Source organism: Solanum pennellii, chromosome 1, assembly GCF_001406875.1.
Source record: "Solanum pennellii chromosome 1, SPENNV200".
NCBI classification, from domain to species: Eukaryota; Viridiplantae; Streptophyta; class Magnoliopsida; order Solanales; family Solanaceae; genus Solanum; species Solanum pennellii.
In genome coordinates this window covers 89,972,254-89,989,016 of record NC_028637.1, presented here as the reverse complement: position 1 = coordinate 89,989,016, position 16,763 = coordinate 89,972,254, and the positions used below count along the sequence as shown (strand labels likewise).

The 16,763-nt window shown below is 30.5% G+C and overlaps 3 protein-coding genes across 4 annotated transcripts; 2 read left to right on the top strand and 1 right to left on the bottom strand.

Moving 5' to 3' along the window:
- The first annotated feature begins 642 nt into the window (after positions 1-642).
- On the top strand, positions 643-4,013 carry LOC107024769. Its single transcript, XM_027912625.1, has 9 exons — positions 643-1,181; positions 1,305-1,415; positions 1,497-1,805; positions 1,921-2,097; positions 2,177-2,461; positions 2,602-2,724; positions 2,813-3,010; positions 3,325-3,578; positions 3,719-4,013. The coding sequence occupies exons 1-9, from the start codon at positions 1,065-1,067 to the stop codon at positions 3,978-3,980; spliced, it is 1,836 nt and encodes a 611-aa protein (XP_027768426.1). The 5' UTR covers positions 643-1,064; the 3' UTR covers positions 3,981-4,013.
- LOC114074562 lies at positions 3,994-4,733 on the top strand. Its single transcript, XM_027912626.1, has 2 exons — positions 3,994-4,320; positions 4,389-4,733. The coding sequence occupies exons 1-2, from the start codon at positions 4,003-4,005 to the stop codon at positions 4,614-4,616; spliced, it is 546 nt and encodes a 181-aa protein (XP_027768427.1). The 5' UTR covers positions 3,994-4,002; the 3' UTR covers positions 4,617-4,733.
- A 1,132-nt stretch (positions 4,734-5,865) lies between these two features.
- Positions 5,866-8,079, bottom strand: LOC107025407 (histidine-containing phosphotransfer protein 1). Of its 2 annotated transcripts, none has more exons than XM_027914653.1 (7): positions 8,061-8,079; positions 7,765-7,857; positions 7,359-7,489; positions 7,193-7,261; positions 6,989-7,060; positions 6,311-6,383; positions 5,866-6,161 (listed from the first exon to the last, which is right to left on the bottom strand). In XM_027914653.1, the coding sequence occupies exons 2-7, from the start codon at positions 7,822-7,824 to the stop codon at positions 6,111-6,113; spliced, it is 456 nt and encodes a 151-aa protein (XP_027770454.1). In that variant the 5' UTR covers positions 7,825-7,857; positions 8,061-8,079; the 3' UTR covers positions 5,866-6,110. The 2 variants fall into 2 exon arrangements, with proteins under 2 accessions (XP_027770454.1, XP_015081716.1); XM_015226230.2 differs by having other exon boundaries at positions 7,992-8,073.
- Positions 8,080-16,763: the final 8,684 nt, after the last annotated feature.

The following is a 16,763-nucleotide window of genomic DNA, read 5'->3' as shown; positions in this document are numbered from 1 at the left end:
TTTCATACCTTGTAATTGGAATGATTCAACAACTTCATCCCCAGACCATTTACACAACCTCCAAAATCCAATAGACAAATCAGTTGAATCACGATCTTGAAATGAAACACAGACGCCAATCAACGACTATGGCTCTAATACCATACAAAGAATAACAACAGAAAAGTATAATAGAGAAACCTTCCGCTAGCCCAAAATCGTTAACTAAGATCGAAAGATTCAACTAAAGAAGAAGAGGAAGCTAGAAAATTAAACAAACAATTTGGAAAGAAAGAACTGTGTAATGGAAAAAGGCTCTTTAATTGTCTTTGGTTTTGATTGTTGCAAATGCACAATATCATCCCCTATTTATACTTATCTATGGATGGTTCTAGATACTACAAAATCTACACTGTTTCATGATTCTCTACAAATATCTAATTCTTCTGGAACATCTACAAGAAAACTAGTAGCATTATCTTCTACTCCAGAATATCTAGATATTTCTAGAAGATACTTATCCAAGTGACTACACTAAATTATTGTAGATACTTTCTTTAAAATCTAGGATTTTTTGTAGTTTCAAAGAATCAACTTTATAATTTTACATGAGGGGTATTTTGGCCACTTTTTTGTTAGTGAAGTTGAATGACAAAAATTAAACATCACAAATTTGAATGCAAAAATTACACACCTCCCCAAAATAGAAACATATCACCATGATTCTTAATATGGTGTCATATTATCCATTTTAGATAACATATTTTTCGAAACTTACATTTTAGAGTATGGCTACACCCTTTTATTATACTTAGCTTCTTTTTCTTATCAACTAATTCTAACATGAGACTTTTGTTCGCGCACTCAAAACTCTGTAGCGCATGGCCTATCACCAAGATTTATTGGTTTACACTATCCTCATATCCTTACTCGTCCTGCTGAATCATCTGGCTTTGATACTAGTTGAGTTGAACCAGCGCAAAGATCCTTTTGACATGTTATGATAAAACCTTTTGGTGCAGGCAATAACTATTAGCGCAAATGGATGGGCTAATGCAGGGCATGCTGTAAATCATGTGTATGATATGCTTTACATGATGGGGCGTGACGATATTGCTGTTGGCGTGGGAGGTGAAGGTGGGATACTTCCCAATGGTACCATTATGCCTGATGTTGGTGGATATCTCCCTATAATTGATCAGGTGAACAGAATTTTTGCATTTAAACTACCTTTTGACACTATTCTGCATGTTGAAATCAAGCATTTATTTTTTAATGTCAAAATGTCGTTTAGTTATACATCTCCATGCTTGCCCTTTTGTTAGGGAGATGGTACTGATGGATATTGTAGATATAGACAAGCTGTACCTGTTGGTCTTGGAGGTCGCTTGAATATCGACTCAAATTATGGATTCCGAAAGATCTTCCTTCCACAGGTACCATTCTTCTTGTCCTAATCATATCTATTCACTAGATCCGATTTCGCCCCATACAGTGTGCATAACTTGTGTATACAGGGCAAGAGACGATATTCTCCTCTTCGACAGCCAACTGCTCAGCAAGTAATGATTAACACAATTTCTTCAGGGCCAACAGTAGTTTTTCTCACAGGATCACATACAAACTTTGCACTATTTCTGCTAAGCAATCCACATTTAAAGAAAAATGTTGAGCATATTTACATTATGGGAGGTGGTATAGGGTGCTGCACAAAAAACTCGACTTCTTCATGCCAACCTGGACAGTGTGGCAATTTATTCACAGATTACACAAGCAATCCTTATGCAGAATTCAATATGTTTATGGATCCTTTTGCTGCTTATCAGGTACTACAAAAATCAATAGGCATTTTTTCTGCACACTCTCTTCTCGAGACGTGACTTCTAGTCATGCATTGAAGGCTTGTAGCTAATCTTAATGATCATTTTCCTTATAATATAGGTGATTCATTCTGGTATTCCAGTTACTCTTGTCCCATTGGATGCCACAAACACCATTCCCATTACCAAAGTGTTTTTCGAGACCTTTGAAAAGAATCAGCATACCTACGAGGCACAGTACTGTTTCAAGTCCCTGAAAATTGTTCGTGATACTTGGTTCGGTGACCAATTCTATACGGTACATATTGGACTAAACTGTTTGATATGAAAACATCAGCTTGAATGTAATTAAGCGATGATAATGTTGCTGGATGCAGAGTTTCTTTATGTGGGACTCATTTATGTCTGGAATAGCAGCTTCAATCATGAGGAAACAACAAAACTACCAAGGAGAAAATGAATTTGCAGAAATGAAGTATATCAATATTACTGTTGTTACTTCAAATATGCCATATGGGATATCCGATGGATCAAATCCATTTTTTGATGGACGTAAAATTCCCAAGTTCAACTTGGAAAGAAATGGAGTTCACAGTGGTCATGTTCAGACGAGACTTCGTGATCCATTTTGTGTAGTCAAGAATGGGAAGGGCAAATGCCAGGTGAAGATTGTAGTTTATGTTTTTAGTAAAACGATGTCATTTCATTGGTAACTTGCCAAAACATGAGCTATGATTCGTGATCCATTATTTGTTCGATTATTGTACTTGTGTATGTGTTCTGAGCTGATGTCGTTTATCAGGATGGTTATACAAAAGAAGTTGTTGGGCCAAGTGGAGTGCCTGTTCGTGTTGCTGTAAGAGCAAAACCTAATCAAAATCCTAAAAGTGCACTAGACAGAGAGTTTTTCGTTAGCTTCCTAGATGTAAGTTAATTACTCAGTTTAAATTGGTTGTATTTACAGATTCTAAATTAGGAAAACAACTTATTTCTACGTTTCTTCATGGTTTCAGGTTTTAAACCGAAGAGAAAATTCAGGATTGTTCAATTTTTCTACACAATTTCCCCATTACAAAGGAGAACTCCGCAAACCAGATTTCAGGGGCAAGCATCTCGGGAAGAATGTTGTGTTTGATATGGATATGAGTGCTGGAGATTTTATAGCTCTCGTATATCTCCTTAAGTTACCAGTTGAAGAAATCAATCTCAAGGTATGATTCCCTTCCCTTGTCTTCACTATAATAGCTTGATCCATGTTTAACACCTTCGATTTGAGTTAGAACCAATCCATATTCTTAACACGGTATTGAAGTCATACTCGTACTCTTTTTTCACTCTATGTTGGACCTCATATTATATTGTCCACACACCAGAAGTTTTAAGCATGTGGGGATATTAAGTGTTCCTCATTGGTTGAGTGAACGGGAATGTTGTCTTTTAACTCTTTATTATGAAGTCTTGGTCTGTTTAGGACTAAGTTGAGGAAGCAATGCTTATCTTTTATGCAATCTCTTCTTCTGTTCAGGCTATAATTGTGAGTCCAAATGGCTGGGCAAATGCTGCAACAATTGATTCAGTCTATGATTTGCTTCATATAATGGGTCGTGATGACATCCCCGTGGGTCTTGGAGATATGTTTGCAATGAACCAGTCTGATCCTGTTTTCTCTGCAGTTGGTGACTGCAAGTACAACAAGGTTATCCCACAAGGCAGCGGTGGATTTATCGACTCAGATACTCTCTATGGTTTATCTCGTTCTTTGCCTCGTAGTCCTCGCAGGTACATTGTCTACTCTTAATATGCCTATAGTGGAAGCATTGGCCTTCCATGTGTGTCTAAAATATTTAGTTCCCTCAGGTTCATGTTTGTAATGTACTTTTCTGCTGATATATATACCAGCCTGATGTTAATAATTTCAGATATACAATGGAAAATTTTGTAAAATTTGGAGCTCCTTGGGACACTGATCATCCTAAACTCGGACAACCTCTGGCACTAGAAGTATGGGAGTCGGTGGTGAAATCGCTTGATCCAGGATCCAAGGTTACCATTTTAACCAACGGCCCATTGACCAACATAGCAAAGATTGTTCTCGCTGGCAAAAATATGACCAACGCCATCCAGGCAAGTGTTCCTTCTATCCTTATCATCTTACGAGAGATAATCAACATTCGTAAGTGAAAAAACTCTTTTCTGTTGAATTATGATGCAGGATATACTAGTTGTCGGAGGGCACATCAATCATGACAACACTGATAAGGGAAATGTATTCAATGTTCCCTCAAATAAATTCGCAGAACTGAATATGTTTCTTGATCCTTTGGCAGCGAAGACAGTTTTGAGTTCAGACCTCAATATCACTCTTATTCCACTTGGCATACAACGGAAATTCAGTGCATTTCCTAAGATTCATAAAACAGTACTTCAGCTAACTAAGAAGACGCCTGGAGTAATTTTTGTGAAGCGTTTACTGTCAAAGTTACAGCATCTGCAAAAGACACATCCTACATACAAGCATATGGTATATAATCCCCTCTTAATTTGTCCTCAAGCCTTTCTTCGTATAGCGTCTAACGTGCAACATTTCAGGATATATTTGTTGGAGAAATACTCGGAGCAGTAATTTTGGCTGGTGATTCTGTACTGAAATCAACTTTTGATGTGAAGAAAATTGATGTCACTGCGACTGGATATGAATCTGTAGATGGACAGATAATTATCGACGAAAAACAAGGCAAAACAGTGAAAGTATTGGAGAATGTGGATCATTTAGGTTATTACAATATTTTTGCAAATAGACTAAGTGATATGAAGTAGTCAGTTTACCATAAACAAACATTATGAGCAGAAGAGGAAATGGGAAACTATTTATTTTCGTATGTTAATGATAGTATTTGTTTCTTGTACAATTGATTCCAGTTGCAATGCAAAGTGCTTTCTTTAAAAGAATAATTTTCATAAATAGCAATTGTTTGAATTATAATTATGAATAATAGTTATAAATTGCTTAATAAGAATTCATAGCAAATAGTTTTAAAGAAGAGAGAGGTGAGCAAAATCGAGAGATAAAGAGGAGAGAAGTGAGTGAGATCAAGAGAGATAGAAGAGAGAGGTAAGCATGTTGTATCTTAAATACAACTTGTACTTTAATTGAAACTGTGATACATATACACATATATACATTCCTTCTTTCCCAAATATCGCTCACCTCTTTCATCAGATACACATATTAGCTTTGAAACAAAATTATAAATACACATATATACGTTCCTTCTTTCCCAAATATCGCTCACCTCTTTCATCAGATACACATATTAGCTTTGAAACAAAATTATAAGTACACATATACACATTGTAGGAGTGTCAAATGGGCGGGTTAGGTTGAAATTGGAAATATTATAATGGGTTGAATAGAAATCGGGTTGGATTTTGACCCACCCAAATGGGTTGGGTTCAAATGAGCTAAAAAGCGGGTTGGGTCTTGACCCGCCCAATTTGACTCGATTAATCTCAATAATTTAACATATTGATATTTAACTTTTATAATCACAATTAGAATTTCCGCTCAAGAATTTTTTGTTAAAAAAGTAACAAATGGATAGATAAATTGTAAAAGATGTTAAATAGATAATAATGTGTAAAAATACATTTTGACATAATATATTTTTAAGAAAATAAGAAAAACTCAAAACTATTTGAAATAAGTTGACAAAAAGTCCTATTGAGCTGGATGAACAGCAAATTTATTCCCTACAACTGCTACATATATTCTTTAGTTCCTCTCACATAGATTCTGTCTGCAACATAATTCTTAGATTTTTCTTTCTATTGTAGATATAGAAAGAAATTAGAATGCTTTTACTCTTTTGTTCTTCTAATGCTTATGCAATTTGGCAATACACTCATCATAGTCCACAAGTAACAATGGGGATTTGCAAATGAAACTTTTCATTTTCGAAAATCAGAAAAGAATTGACTTCTCAACATCTGTTCTAAACAGTGTTCCATCGTATAATATATGCTAAAAAAGACATCGTATAATATATGCTAAAAAAGAAGCCAAATATCAGTAGAACTCAAGGTCATAGAACAGATAGCAAGGTTTCTTTTTTTCTTCATTTAAAAACAGCGAGATAAGTATCAGATGATAAAACGTAGCACTGTTTCATCAATAATTTACAGCAAGCAAAGACCACCTAGAGAATCTGATGGCTAAAGTTGATGATGTGAATCCACAAGGAAATCACTAAAAGAAAACTCTTCTCTGCAAACGGAATTCAGTAAGCTAGGGCTAATCCCGTAAGCATTGAGTTATTGCACCATGGGAATTGCTCCTCCAGCTGCTACAATCTGCTGCTCCAGCTGTTGTCGAGAAGAAGGTGAGTTACTTAGGTATCTATGAGATTTTTAGTAGCTTAAATGTAAATTTTCCGTATTGTAATCAAGAGGAGAGCTTCCTATTTGCTAATGGAAGAAGCCAACCAGTAAAGGGATATAAGAATCATCCTTACCTCGAATAAAGTTTGGAGTTTGTTCTTCACAAGCAAGTACTCCTGTTTTATTTGTTGCAAGCATCTCAAGCACCTAAAAGATCCAATCAACCAGAAGATAAGAAGCAAATCATGTAAATAACTTGCATCCCGAATGACACAAGACAGTTCATGATTTAAGGTACACTATGAAAACCTATAGTATTTCTTATTGACTACTCCCTCCGTTTCAATTTATGTGCACCAAGTTTCAGAAGGAAAGGAATTTATTTGGAACTTGTAGTCTTAAACATGTCATAACATTTGTGGCTATAGGACTTTTGAAACTAGTGAACTTAAACATGTCATAACATTCGATTGACACACCGGTATACACTACTCGATATAGCCTTAAACTGGAAACACAAGCATACTCAATATGGTGGACACATTATACACCAGGCAAAGCAAGAGATTAACATAGTTTGTCAAAATTAATCAGTAGGACTTCATTGTATGAATAATCGATATGACTGTACTTACTGGATTGGCTCATCTTATCAGAATTACCTACTCAACAACCTGAAGAGAAATTCAATATTATTTTAAGCAAGGTTACTAACCAATTTTACTACATGATCTTAAGCTTTCAACTTCTCAAGAGACTTCTAACAATATAAGCGGTGCATAGGAAAAGAACCAGAAATCAATGGAACTTACGCTTCAGTGTTCTGTTCTTCGCAGCAGTTACGGAAAGGGACACAGCAATTCTTCACTCTCTGAGCACCAACACTGTTCACTCAGTCATAAATACAAAAAACTTCACCTCAGAAGTAAATATCTAAAGATCATATCAGCAGAATCAACCTTTAAAAATTATAAAATTTGCACCAATTCGAAGAAAGCTTTAAGGTCTTACTGTACCTGGAACTGCTACCTTTGAGCTGATGAACATGAGCATCAACCTGCTTAAAGTCCACATTGGGCTGATCTCTGAGAATATACACAACAAAATCAAACTAAAGAAAATGAAAAGAGAGAATATGTTACCATAGATGATCAAGAAAGCAAAAAGGGGGTCAATACTCACAAAGCCATGGTGAGATCATTGAGAAGTCTTTCTGAATCTTCAAAGAAAAGAGACACAACTTCAACTACAAAATCAGGGTTACTATCATCTTGCAGTTGCTGAAGCTGACTAAACTGAGCATCCAAGAATCCCTTTTGAATCAAAACAGAAAAAATACATCAACTCTTAAGCAGAAAGATCAAGAACAACAAAAACAAAACACCAAGAACCCCAGGCCCAAAAAACTTCAGCAAAATACAAGTCAAAAGCAGAAGGGACTCCAAGAATTCATTTCGAATCAAAACAACAAATAAATATAACAAAAATCAGCAAAACACAACCACCCAAGAATCAAAAGATCATAAACAAAAAAAAAAAAAGCAAACTTGTAAAAACCCCACAAAAAGAATTCTCCTTTTTCACTAACCTCACGAAACAAAGAAGCCATGTATTCAACAAAGCTCCTCTGCAACTGACCCACTTCCATTTCCTTGAATCTTGATTATATCCTCACTCTAAACTGCAAGAAATAGAGAACTTGTTAAAAAGATTTCAGAGTTTCTTGGACAGATCTGAAGGGGATATAAATGGGGAAATTAACACCCCAGAAACAGAGTGCTGCAGAGAAGAAGAATCTAAAAAAAAAAAAAGAACCTGTATTGGAGAGAAGGGGTTGTGGGGGCAACAGTCAAAGGTACAGAAATGGATGTCTAAAGTTGTTACCTTTTAGCTGAGCTTTGTTGCTTGGATTACCAATTTTATTCCTTAAGAATTGGAGTCCCCACCATTTCCACTTGTCCCCCACCACTATAGTTTTTATTCATGTCTCCACCAATTATTACTATTCCCTTTTTTATGCCTTAAAAGAGTCATTTTTTACTTTACTATTTTGGGGAACTATTGACCCAAATGTAATAATTCGTTCGTTTCTCTAATTACTTGTTCACTTTTTCTATAAATTTTATTTATGTCTCCACCAATTATTACTATTTTCCTTTTTTATGCCTTAAAAAAGTCATTTTTTACTTTACTATGTCTTAAAAGAGTCATTTTTTACTTTACTATTTTGGGGAACTATTGATCCGAATGTAATACTCTATTCGTCTCTAATTATTTGTTCATTTTTTCTATACTTATTCCTTATTACTTGTTTACTTGACAAATTCAAAAAAGAATAATTTTTTTATCTGTTATATTCTTAATTAAATGACTAATTACTTTGAAAATGTAAAATTTTTCATCCATTAAATAATTAATAAGGATAAAATGGTAAACTCACTACATCATTAATTATTTTCTTAATAAGTGTGTCAGTTCAAAAGTTGACAAGTAAAAAGGGATTGGAGAGTATAAGTCAATTGCAAAATTGATTTATTATATTACATTATCGAATAAATAATTGATAAATGAATTAAAATTTTATAAATATGGAGATGGACTGTTTAATTTGTTTATTGGATAAATCGTTAGCTCATTAATAATTATCATACTAACTTTTTTACTATAAGTAGATTTGTGAAATAAATGTTTATATGCATGTACCTACAAAATTTAGACTTTCATATATTTCTTAATATAATTTACAATCACTTAATTACCAATTTCAATAGAGCCAAAAAAAAAGTTTGTTTGATTAAAAATCAATTGATTTGTGAGTGAAAGTCAATGAAGGATGCGTGAAATTATTGAGACAATACATTATCCAATTATCAACCATTAATCACTAATTTGATATCAAATCAATTGATAGATTATTGGCTGATTAATATATTCGTATATTTAAAATTTGATATATGAATCATAATTATCATTTCTAATTTGTTTGAATTAGCTTATTTTAAATGTCTTTTAAATTAAAATATTATTTTGATAGTTTGATAAATTTAAAAAAAAATGATTGTTGGTAAACACAATTGATCCAAGATAATAGGCATTATTTTTTCCTGATGAAAGTGGTTATTGCAACAATGGTGATGGTAATTAACTACTTTTGTTATGAATAAGTCAATATGTATATATAATTGAGTGATTGATAATGGGCCATGATTTTGAAGAAATTTATATATTAAGTCATTATTTTATTTTCGTAATCGAAGCTATAGTGAAGTATCGTTTATATTTTGTGGAATCCAGAGGCAATCATTTCAAAGCTTCAAATTTGTGGAAATATGCTTTATTTTGAGTGGTATTGTTGTAAAAGATCGACTTACCTATTGAGGAGATTAAATACAATTTTTTAAAAAAATAATTTGCTATAGTTTTAAAGTGGATGAATATGATGCTTGGATTCAAGAAAGAAGATGAAATCTGCTTTTATATAATGGATAATGTACAAGTACCCCTTCAACCTATGCCCGATATCTCACAGACACACTTATACTATACTAAGGTCCTATTACCCCTGAACTTATTTTATTTAATAATTTTCCATCCCTTTTCGGCCTACGTAGCAGTATCTTGTGGGCCCAATGTTGGTTGACTTTTTCTTTCAAACTAGTGCCACGTAGGCCGAAAAGGGGTAGAAATTACTTATAAAATAAGTTCAGGGGGTAATAGGACCTTAGTATAGTATAAGTGTGTCTCTGAAATTTTGGACATAGGTTGAGGGGGTACTTATGCATTTTCCCTTTATATAATACTGCATATTATTATATATGGGTGTATAAATACCTTTTATAATTTTGTATGATATTATATATTGGATGTATATTATTTTATATCAAATATATATATATATATATATATATATATATATATATATATGTATGTATACAAAAATTTTGTATATTGTTGTATACCGAATTATATTTCGGGTTAAAGATTTGTAATATAAGTTGTGGGGAATATATTTTTGGAATGTAAGCTAGGTAATAATTGTATATTTAAGAATTTTTTGTCAATTAAAAAGGTGTTTATAGAAATTTGATGGGTAAAATTTATTCGCATTAGGTTTTTATACCAAGTCAATATATTTATGTTATGTGTTTAAATTTATAGTCATTTTACTTAATTAAGTCACATAATAATAAAAATTGCATTAGCTTAGTGTAAACACCCGATACGGAAAAGATTTTTTCAAATTTGACTTCAAGTTAATTAAAATGATAAAAATTAGTCAAAATAATATGGGGTGTTTGAATTAGCTTATCTTTAGATGCTTTTTGCTGTTAAACATTTTAAAATTTTTTAAGGTGTTTGAAAAAATTAAAATGTGTTTCACTGACTTTTAGGTTAAAAAGTTGTAAAATAAGTCAAAGTAGAATATTCATTTTTATAAGCTTATCAAAAAAGTCAAAGGGCAAAACTCAATCTAAACGGCTCTAATATCAATCATGTTATATCTAATTAATAGTTTGTTTGGTTAAATTTCTAAAATCAATTTATTTTTTTAAAAAAACAATTTTAATGAGAAGCAATTTATGTTGACCAATAAATTTTAAAAAAATAATTCTAAACAACTATTTGGTCAAAAAATTTTATAATTATTTTTAAATCTATATTTCTTAAAAGTGTTTTTTTTTAATTACTTTTGTGAAAACAATAATTTTTCTAACTTGTGAAAAAACAACTCTAAAAATATGTTTCTTAAAAGGTGCTTATTAAATGTGTCATCTTTCTATTTTGATTTTTATTAAATATTGAGCCGATTTTATTTTACTGATGTAATGTAACCTTTAATAAGAGGCCATGTAGCATAAATAATTTTGAAAAACTAAATAATAGTACGCTTTATTATCTTCAAATTTTATTTAGTGAGATTTTACTGATCGATTATATTTTTGTGATGTATAGAGATAGTAAATTTGAGAGCCAAATAATATAAAAAAAAAATTAGAGAATCTTGTTATCTAATCTTTTGCTATCTGTTTCCATTATGAAATATCAAATGCAATGAATCTGTACAGCATATCTTTTCCTAAAGAATATATTTATAGTTTGCAAAGGCTGAATGGAATTAACTAGAATTTTTCTTCTTTTGGTAAAATGCATATATATAATATTTGTGATTATCTTTTCTTTTTTTAAAAGATAACTACATCCTAATTTTATTTAATATTCTATTGTGGGTGATGAATTCCAATTCGAAAAGTCGCTCTGTCCACTATCAAAATGGAATATTTTGACAAAGATAAAATAATAAATATTCTTTTCGTTAAAATCTCTATAAATTAATTTTTGATAAATTAATAATCTCTCTAAAATAATAGTTTTTCGGTCAACTTGGACCAATGGAAAAATCATCGATTTCGATAAGATAATATATTTTCAGAAGACCCCTATATAAATATATGGTCCCATTTATTTCATTAATTAATAATTCTTTAAAATACAAATATATCTAAGACAATTTAGTGAAATATGATTATATTGTGATATGATTTTTCTTAAAATTTAGATATAGTCGAAGTTCATCTCTAACTTTTCTTATTGCATCTAAGAGCTCTGGTGTTGTCTTTCCGAATTGTACCATAAAATTGTGAAGAATTCTAGATACGATAAGTGTTTCCTTACGCTTATCTAGTTCCAAAGGTACAGTATCATCTTCAACTTCATCATCAACATTACTTTTTCGATGATATTCACAATTTTTTTTTGAACTCTAGACCTCTGAACCGAGCCCCGAACCAATTACCCATATCCCGACCCGTTAGCCCAATAAACCAAAAATCAGTTCGGGTTAATGGTTTGGTTCGATTTTTGTACAGATCTATCTGAGCAAGTATCACTTTCACTCGGATAATCCAACATGTTATTGAAATTCATTTTACTATGGTAATCGAGATCATTAATCATGACCTCAAGTTCATGAATGACGTTTTCACAAGTAGGTTCATTTAGATTCTCTGAGATTTCGTCTCCCGAACGACTTTTACAGTATCGAAAATAATTTGCTATTCTCTCTTGCTGAACATTTGTTGTTCAAAAAAGAATTGCATAATTGATAGCATCCAAAACATTGATGTTTGTTGGATCATTTTGTCTCACTCCATAACCTTCTAATATCCTACGATAAATTATGTTCGATAATACATCTTGAAAGCTCTTATTATCACAATATAACAAGTTGAAATTAATAAGATATAATAATTTTGATGTATTTGTTGTACTTTATATATGATACTTTTTTTTATGTGAAATTGATAAATATGATACATAAATTAGTAAGATATAATGATTTTGAGATAATAAAAATTAACCTTCACTGAATCTCAATCTATTCATTAAATTAATAAATATTAATTTATCGATTAAACAATATCTCTATAAAATAATAAAATTTCCTGGTCCCACCTACATTAATTTATAGAGATTTTACTGTAATTGTCATTTTTTTAGAATTAAATGATAAAAATTTTATTTAATATTTTACTATATATTTCTTATTGTATTAATATGCAAAAAAATTGTAATTTATTATTTTTTTCGTATAGATTTTGAATATCGAAATTTGTTATTTTAAAATATCGAATTAATCTAATTTTATTTTAAAAGTTAATCAAATTAAATTTCAAAAATGTAACATAACTTTAAAAGTGGACGGTGGGAGTAATTCATCTTCTTCCTATGAACGAAAATTGGACTTTGAGACTCTTGTTCTTGGTTCTATTATTTCTTTATAACAACTGGAAAAAAAAAATCAAAGATAATTTTTACCATAAGCTATGCTACTTCAATTTTTCAGGGTAAAAACTTCAGTTCGTTGATTGTATTTTTCTATACAAGCACGTCTTTTTTAATGTTGGATACTTTTATATGCCAAAAGTTTGCACCATGTGGAAATGTGAACTTTATTTTGGAAAAGGAAAAAAAAATCATTTTTGTGATACATGAATTTAGTTAGTTCATGTGATATTGATGTAAGGAATAAGTATGGCGGAATAACATGTATTTGAGAATAGAAAAAATGAATAGATGTTAAATGATAATATATGTATTAAATTAGAATGCGGTGCAGTGAATGAGATTGTTTCTCTCTTGATTAGAAGTTTTGGATTTGAATCCTTGATAAATAACTTCTGTTGTGCGGAATTCGAGATAATACGAGAAAATATAAACGCGAAAAACAAAGACAACAGATTTACGTGGTTCACCAATAAATTGGCTACGTCCACGGGGAAGAGGGGGAGCAGTTTTATTATGGAGAGGCAAGAACAGAATTACAGAATAGGGTTTGCCATAGCGTCTATATATAGTGCTAAGCTACGCCCTAACAGGCTTGGGCCCAACATACAGAATTGACAGATAATTAAGGGCCCAATACAACAACATTGTATACTGTCGGTCCGATTCAAGGCATTCAACAACTTTGATAGGGAGCGCTTCCCTCTTCCCAATGTGGCCTTACGTGGTATGAATCTAGACTAGTCAGATTCTGATATGGGTATCAGATATCGGGTGTGAAATCAAAACATCCTTAAACTATATATATCCCAAAATTAATCTACATTTTTAAAATGTTATTTTTAGCAAAAAAGGTCCTTTAAATATTTTTAAAAGTGAACAATTTTCATACTTTTGTTAGCTGTCGTCAAAAAACCGAAGGATCCTACAAAAACATGAGCAGTTCATTGACTATCAACAAAAGTTTTCCTGCATAATTTAATTACCTGCTCTTAGAAGTTCCTGAAAAAAATATTAAAAATCTGAGACACCATTGCTTACTGAAACAAAAAATATTTGAAAGGTGTGAGGATACATGAACTGCTCTTTTTCTCATTTATTGATGGAAAAAGAATTTTAATTACTTGCTCTAAGAAGTTCATGAAAAAAATATTAGAAATATTAGACGTCATTGCTCACTAAAACAAAAAATATTTGGAAGGTGTGAGGATACGTGGTCTGCACTTTTTTCTCATTTAATAAATGGAAAAAAACTGGAGCTTAATAATCTTTACTATTTTTAAAGCCAATTGTATTTAGATCAATAAGTTTTTGGGTCAATTTGATATTGAAGTGATCAAAATATTTATTATGTCTCACATTTGAGTTTCATTCTACATTATTAAAAGCGAAAGTCTCCAACAAACACCGCTTCTAGCATATTCAATTGAGAAGAAAGATATTTCAACTAATAATATTTTTAATATCAAATTACATGAAAAAAATTGTCAAATTAAAAGATTTTTGACAATGCTAAACTCAATTACCAAAAAAGTTCACAATAATATTTTTGACGTATCTAAGAATAGTAATTACGAAGGACTGACCTAATTTTTGTGGGATCTGTTAGTTTTCTGATAAATTCAAATAGAATGATGAAAATTGTTACGTTTAAATATTTGAAGGATACTTTCTGCTAAGAATAATATTTTAACAATGTAATTTAAATTTGAGACATAAAACACTAGACATTTTCTAGATATTCTTTCTTATAAATACCTAAAAGATATATGTACTAAACTAGGCCTTTTCTAGATATTCTTATAAATACCTAAAAGACATATGTTATGTCAATTCTAATAAATCAATTGCTTAGAGTGATGTTATGTGAAAATACAATACATGTGAATTGTGATGTTATTTATGTGAGTTTTGGTACTCATTAAGCTCGTTTCTTGTCATTTATCATGTGTTTCGAATTCAAGTAGAATACCACATGGGATAATTTGTTTTAGTTTCCTTAATCAATGTTCCATCTGTTTCTATTTATATTTGTCTTTATTAAATATAGATGGTTCTTAATATTTGTCATTTCATAAAACCAATATGTAAGTAACACTATTGAATTTGATCAACCTAGGAAAACTGAATGATTAGTTCATGTCCACTGATTAATTTAATCAAACAAAACAAACTGATTTATTTTCATATATTAAAATTTTGACTTCAAGAGAACACTAAATAAGAATACAATAATAAATTTATCTAATTTTTTAAAAACGTGAATAAAATGGTGACATATAAATCGGAATGAAGAGAGTATGAGATGGAGCTAGATTGTGGTTCCTTAATGATAACACTCCCTCTAAACTCAATTAACAACTGATCTTTGTTAGATGAATACAATTCTTTTTAGTATTGACTCTTAAACTTTCTTGAGTTTTAAAGATTTGTGAAAACATCCAATTTAAAACAAAACATGAAGAGCTAATAGAAATCAACAAAAGAGGCATGTGGGATAAATGAGATTGTCAGCTACATTTGAGTCCTTCAAGTTTTAAAAATTAGCTAAAAGTGATTAATTAAATACTAATTAATATCAAAACATGTCCAAATTTGATTTGTTTGTGTCAACAACTGAGATCTACAAGTGTATATTTTTAAGAAAAAGTTGACCAACAAAAATAAAAGTTGCCCTAACAACTACTTAAGTTGTTTGACAACTATTCTTAGTTATTAAATAACTGATTAGTTGTTAGAATAACTAGCGAATGCAATCGTGAAACAACTTTTATAGTTGTTGGAAGAAATATTTGGACAGATAAAGAAGTTGTTGTAATAACTTATTAGTTCGTTGTTATTTTTATTTAACTGAAAGACTTTTTAAAAAAATATTTTTTTAAATGAGAACTTGCTCTCCATTTATATAAAGTGATGGGTGTTAAAATGATTAAAATTATTCTTTTTTTAACAAAAGTGAAACAATAAAAGTTGGAAATGTTATTCGATTTAATATAATGTCGACTTTTGAGGAATTTGGTATATTTAAATACTTGAATATAAATATTTTTCAAAGTGATAACTATAATGTAAATCTATCAAAACTATTTTTAAAATTCCACTTAAATATTGACAAAGCATATTAGAGAAATTTATTTTATTATTTTTAATATATATATATATATATTACAAATTTTCTTGAAGCCTTTTTTTTTAAGAAATAAAAGAGCTAATTTCATTTAGAAATTCATAGCATCTTTGCGTGTACCTATTAATTGATTTAAAAGTTGGGAATTTTGTATGCCCTCAAAATCAGCTTGAAACTAAATGTATTCCACTTAAAATATAAAACTACACTTATAAATATATCTTTATACATATAAAACTATTTAAAATTTTCTATCCCAATCATGTTTTTAGTAAATTTTTTCTAATTTTTATAACTGTGCGCAAAGAGCGACTAAATTTAATATAATATAATTCCAAAAGGTCGTTTTTAAGGAGGCGGGTGGCCTAATTAAAGATCTGTTTGATCTTCTCTACTAATATTCTATATTTATTAAATACTATATTCTTTATTACAACGTGACAACACAACCGGTCCAAGATTTTTTTTTGTCTTAAAATGGTTCACTTTAAACAGATAATTATAATTATTGTTATAATTTTATAATGGATGCATGAATGATATGAGGTAGTATTTCTTTTCCTTTTTTTCGCTTGATATTTGATATTCATATTAAAGTTTAACTAGTTAAAATTTATATTGTATATAGCTTTTTATTCAAGAGAAAATACAGTTTCTTATAGAAAATTTTCATATTC

Excerpts from the sequence above, each read along its gene's own strand:
- LOC107025407 (XM_027914653.1), bottom strand. The coding sequence starts at position 7,824 with ATGGAAGTGGGTCAGTTGCAGAGGAGCTTTGTTGAATACATGGCTTCT. Across the intron at positions 7,061-7,192 it reads CTCAAAGGTAGCAGTTCCAG|TGTTGGTGCTCAGAGAGTGA; the intron begins GTACAGTAAGAC and ends CTGAGTGAACAG. Across the intron at positions 6,384-6,988 it reads GAAGAACAGAACACTGAAGC|GTGCTTGAGATGCTTGCAAC; the intron begins GTAAGTTCCATT and ends TGGATCTTTTAG.
- LOC114074562 (XM_027912626.1), top strand. The coding sequence starts at position 4,003 with ATGATGCAGGATATACTAGTTGTCGGAGGGCACATCAATCATGACAAC. Across the intron at positions 4,321-4,388 it reads ATCCTACATACAAGCATATG|GATATATTTGTTGGAGAAAT; the intron begins GTATATAATCCC and ends GCAACATTTCAG.
- LOC107024769 (XM_027912625.1), top strand. The coding sequence starts at position 1,065 with ATGCTTTACATGATGGGGCGTGACGATATTGCTGTTGGCGTGGGAGGT. Across the intron at positions 1,416-1,496 it reads GAAAGATCTTCCTTCCACAG|GGCAAGAGACGATATTCTCC; the intron begins GTACCATTCTTC and ends TTGTGTATACAG. Across the intron at positions 2,462-2,601 it reads ATGGGAAGGGCAAATGCCAG|GATGGTTATACAAAAGAAGT; the intron begins GTGAAGATTGTA and ends GTCGTTTATCAG.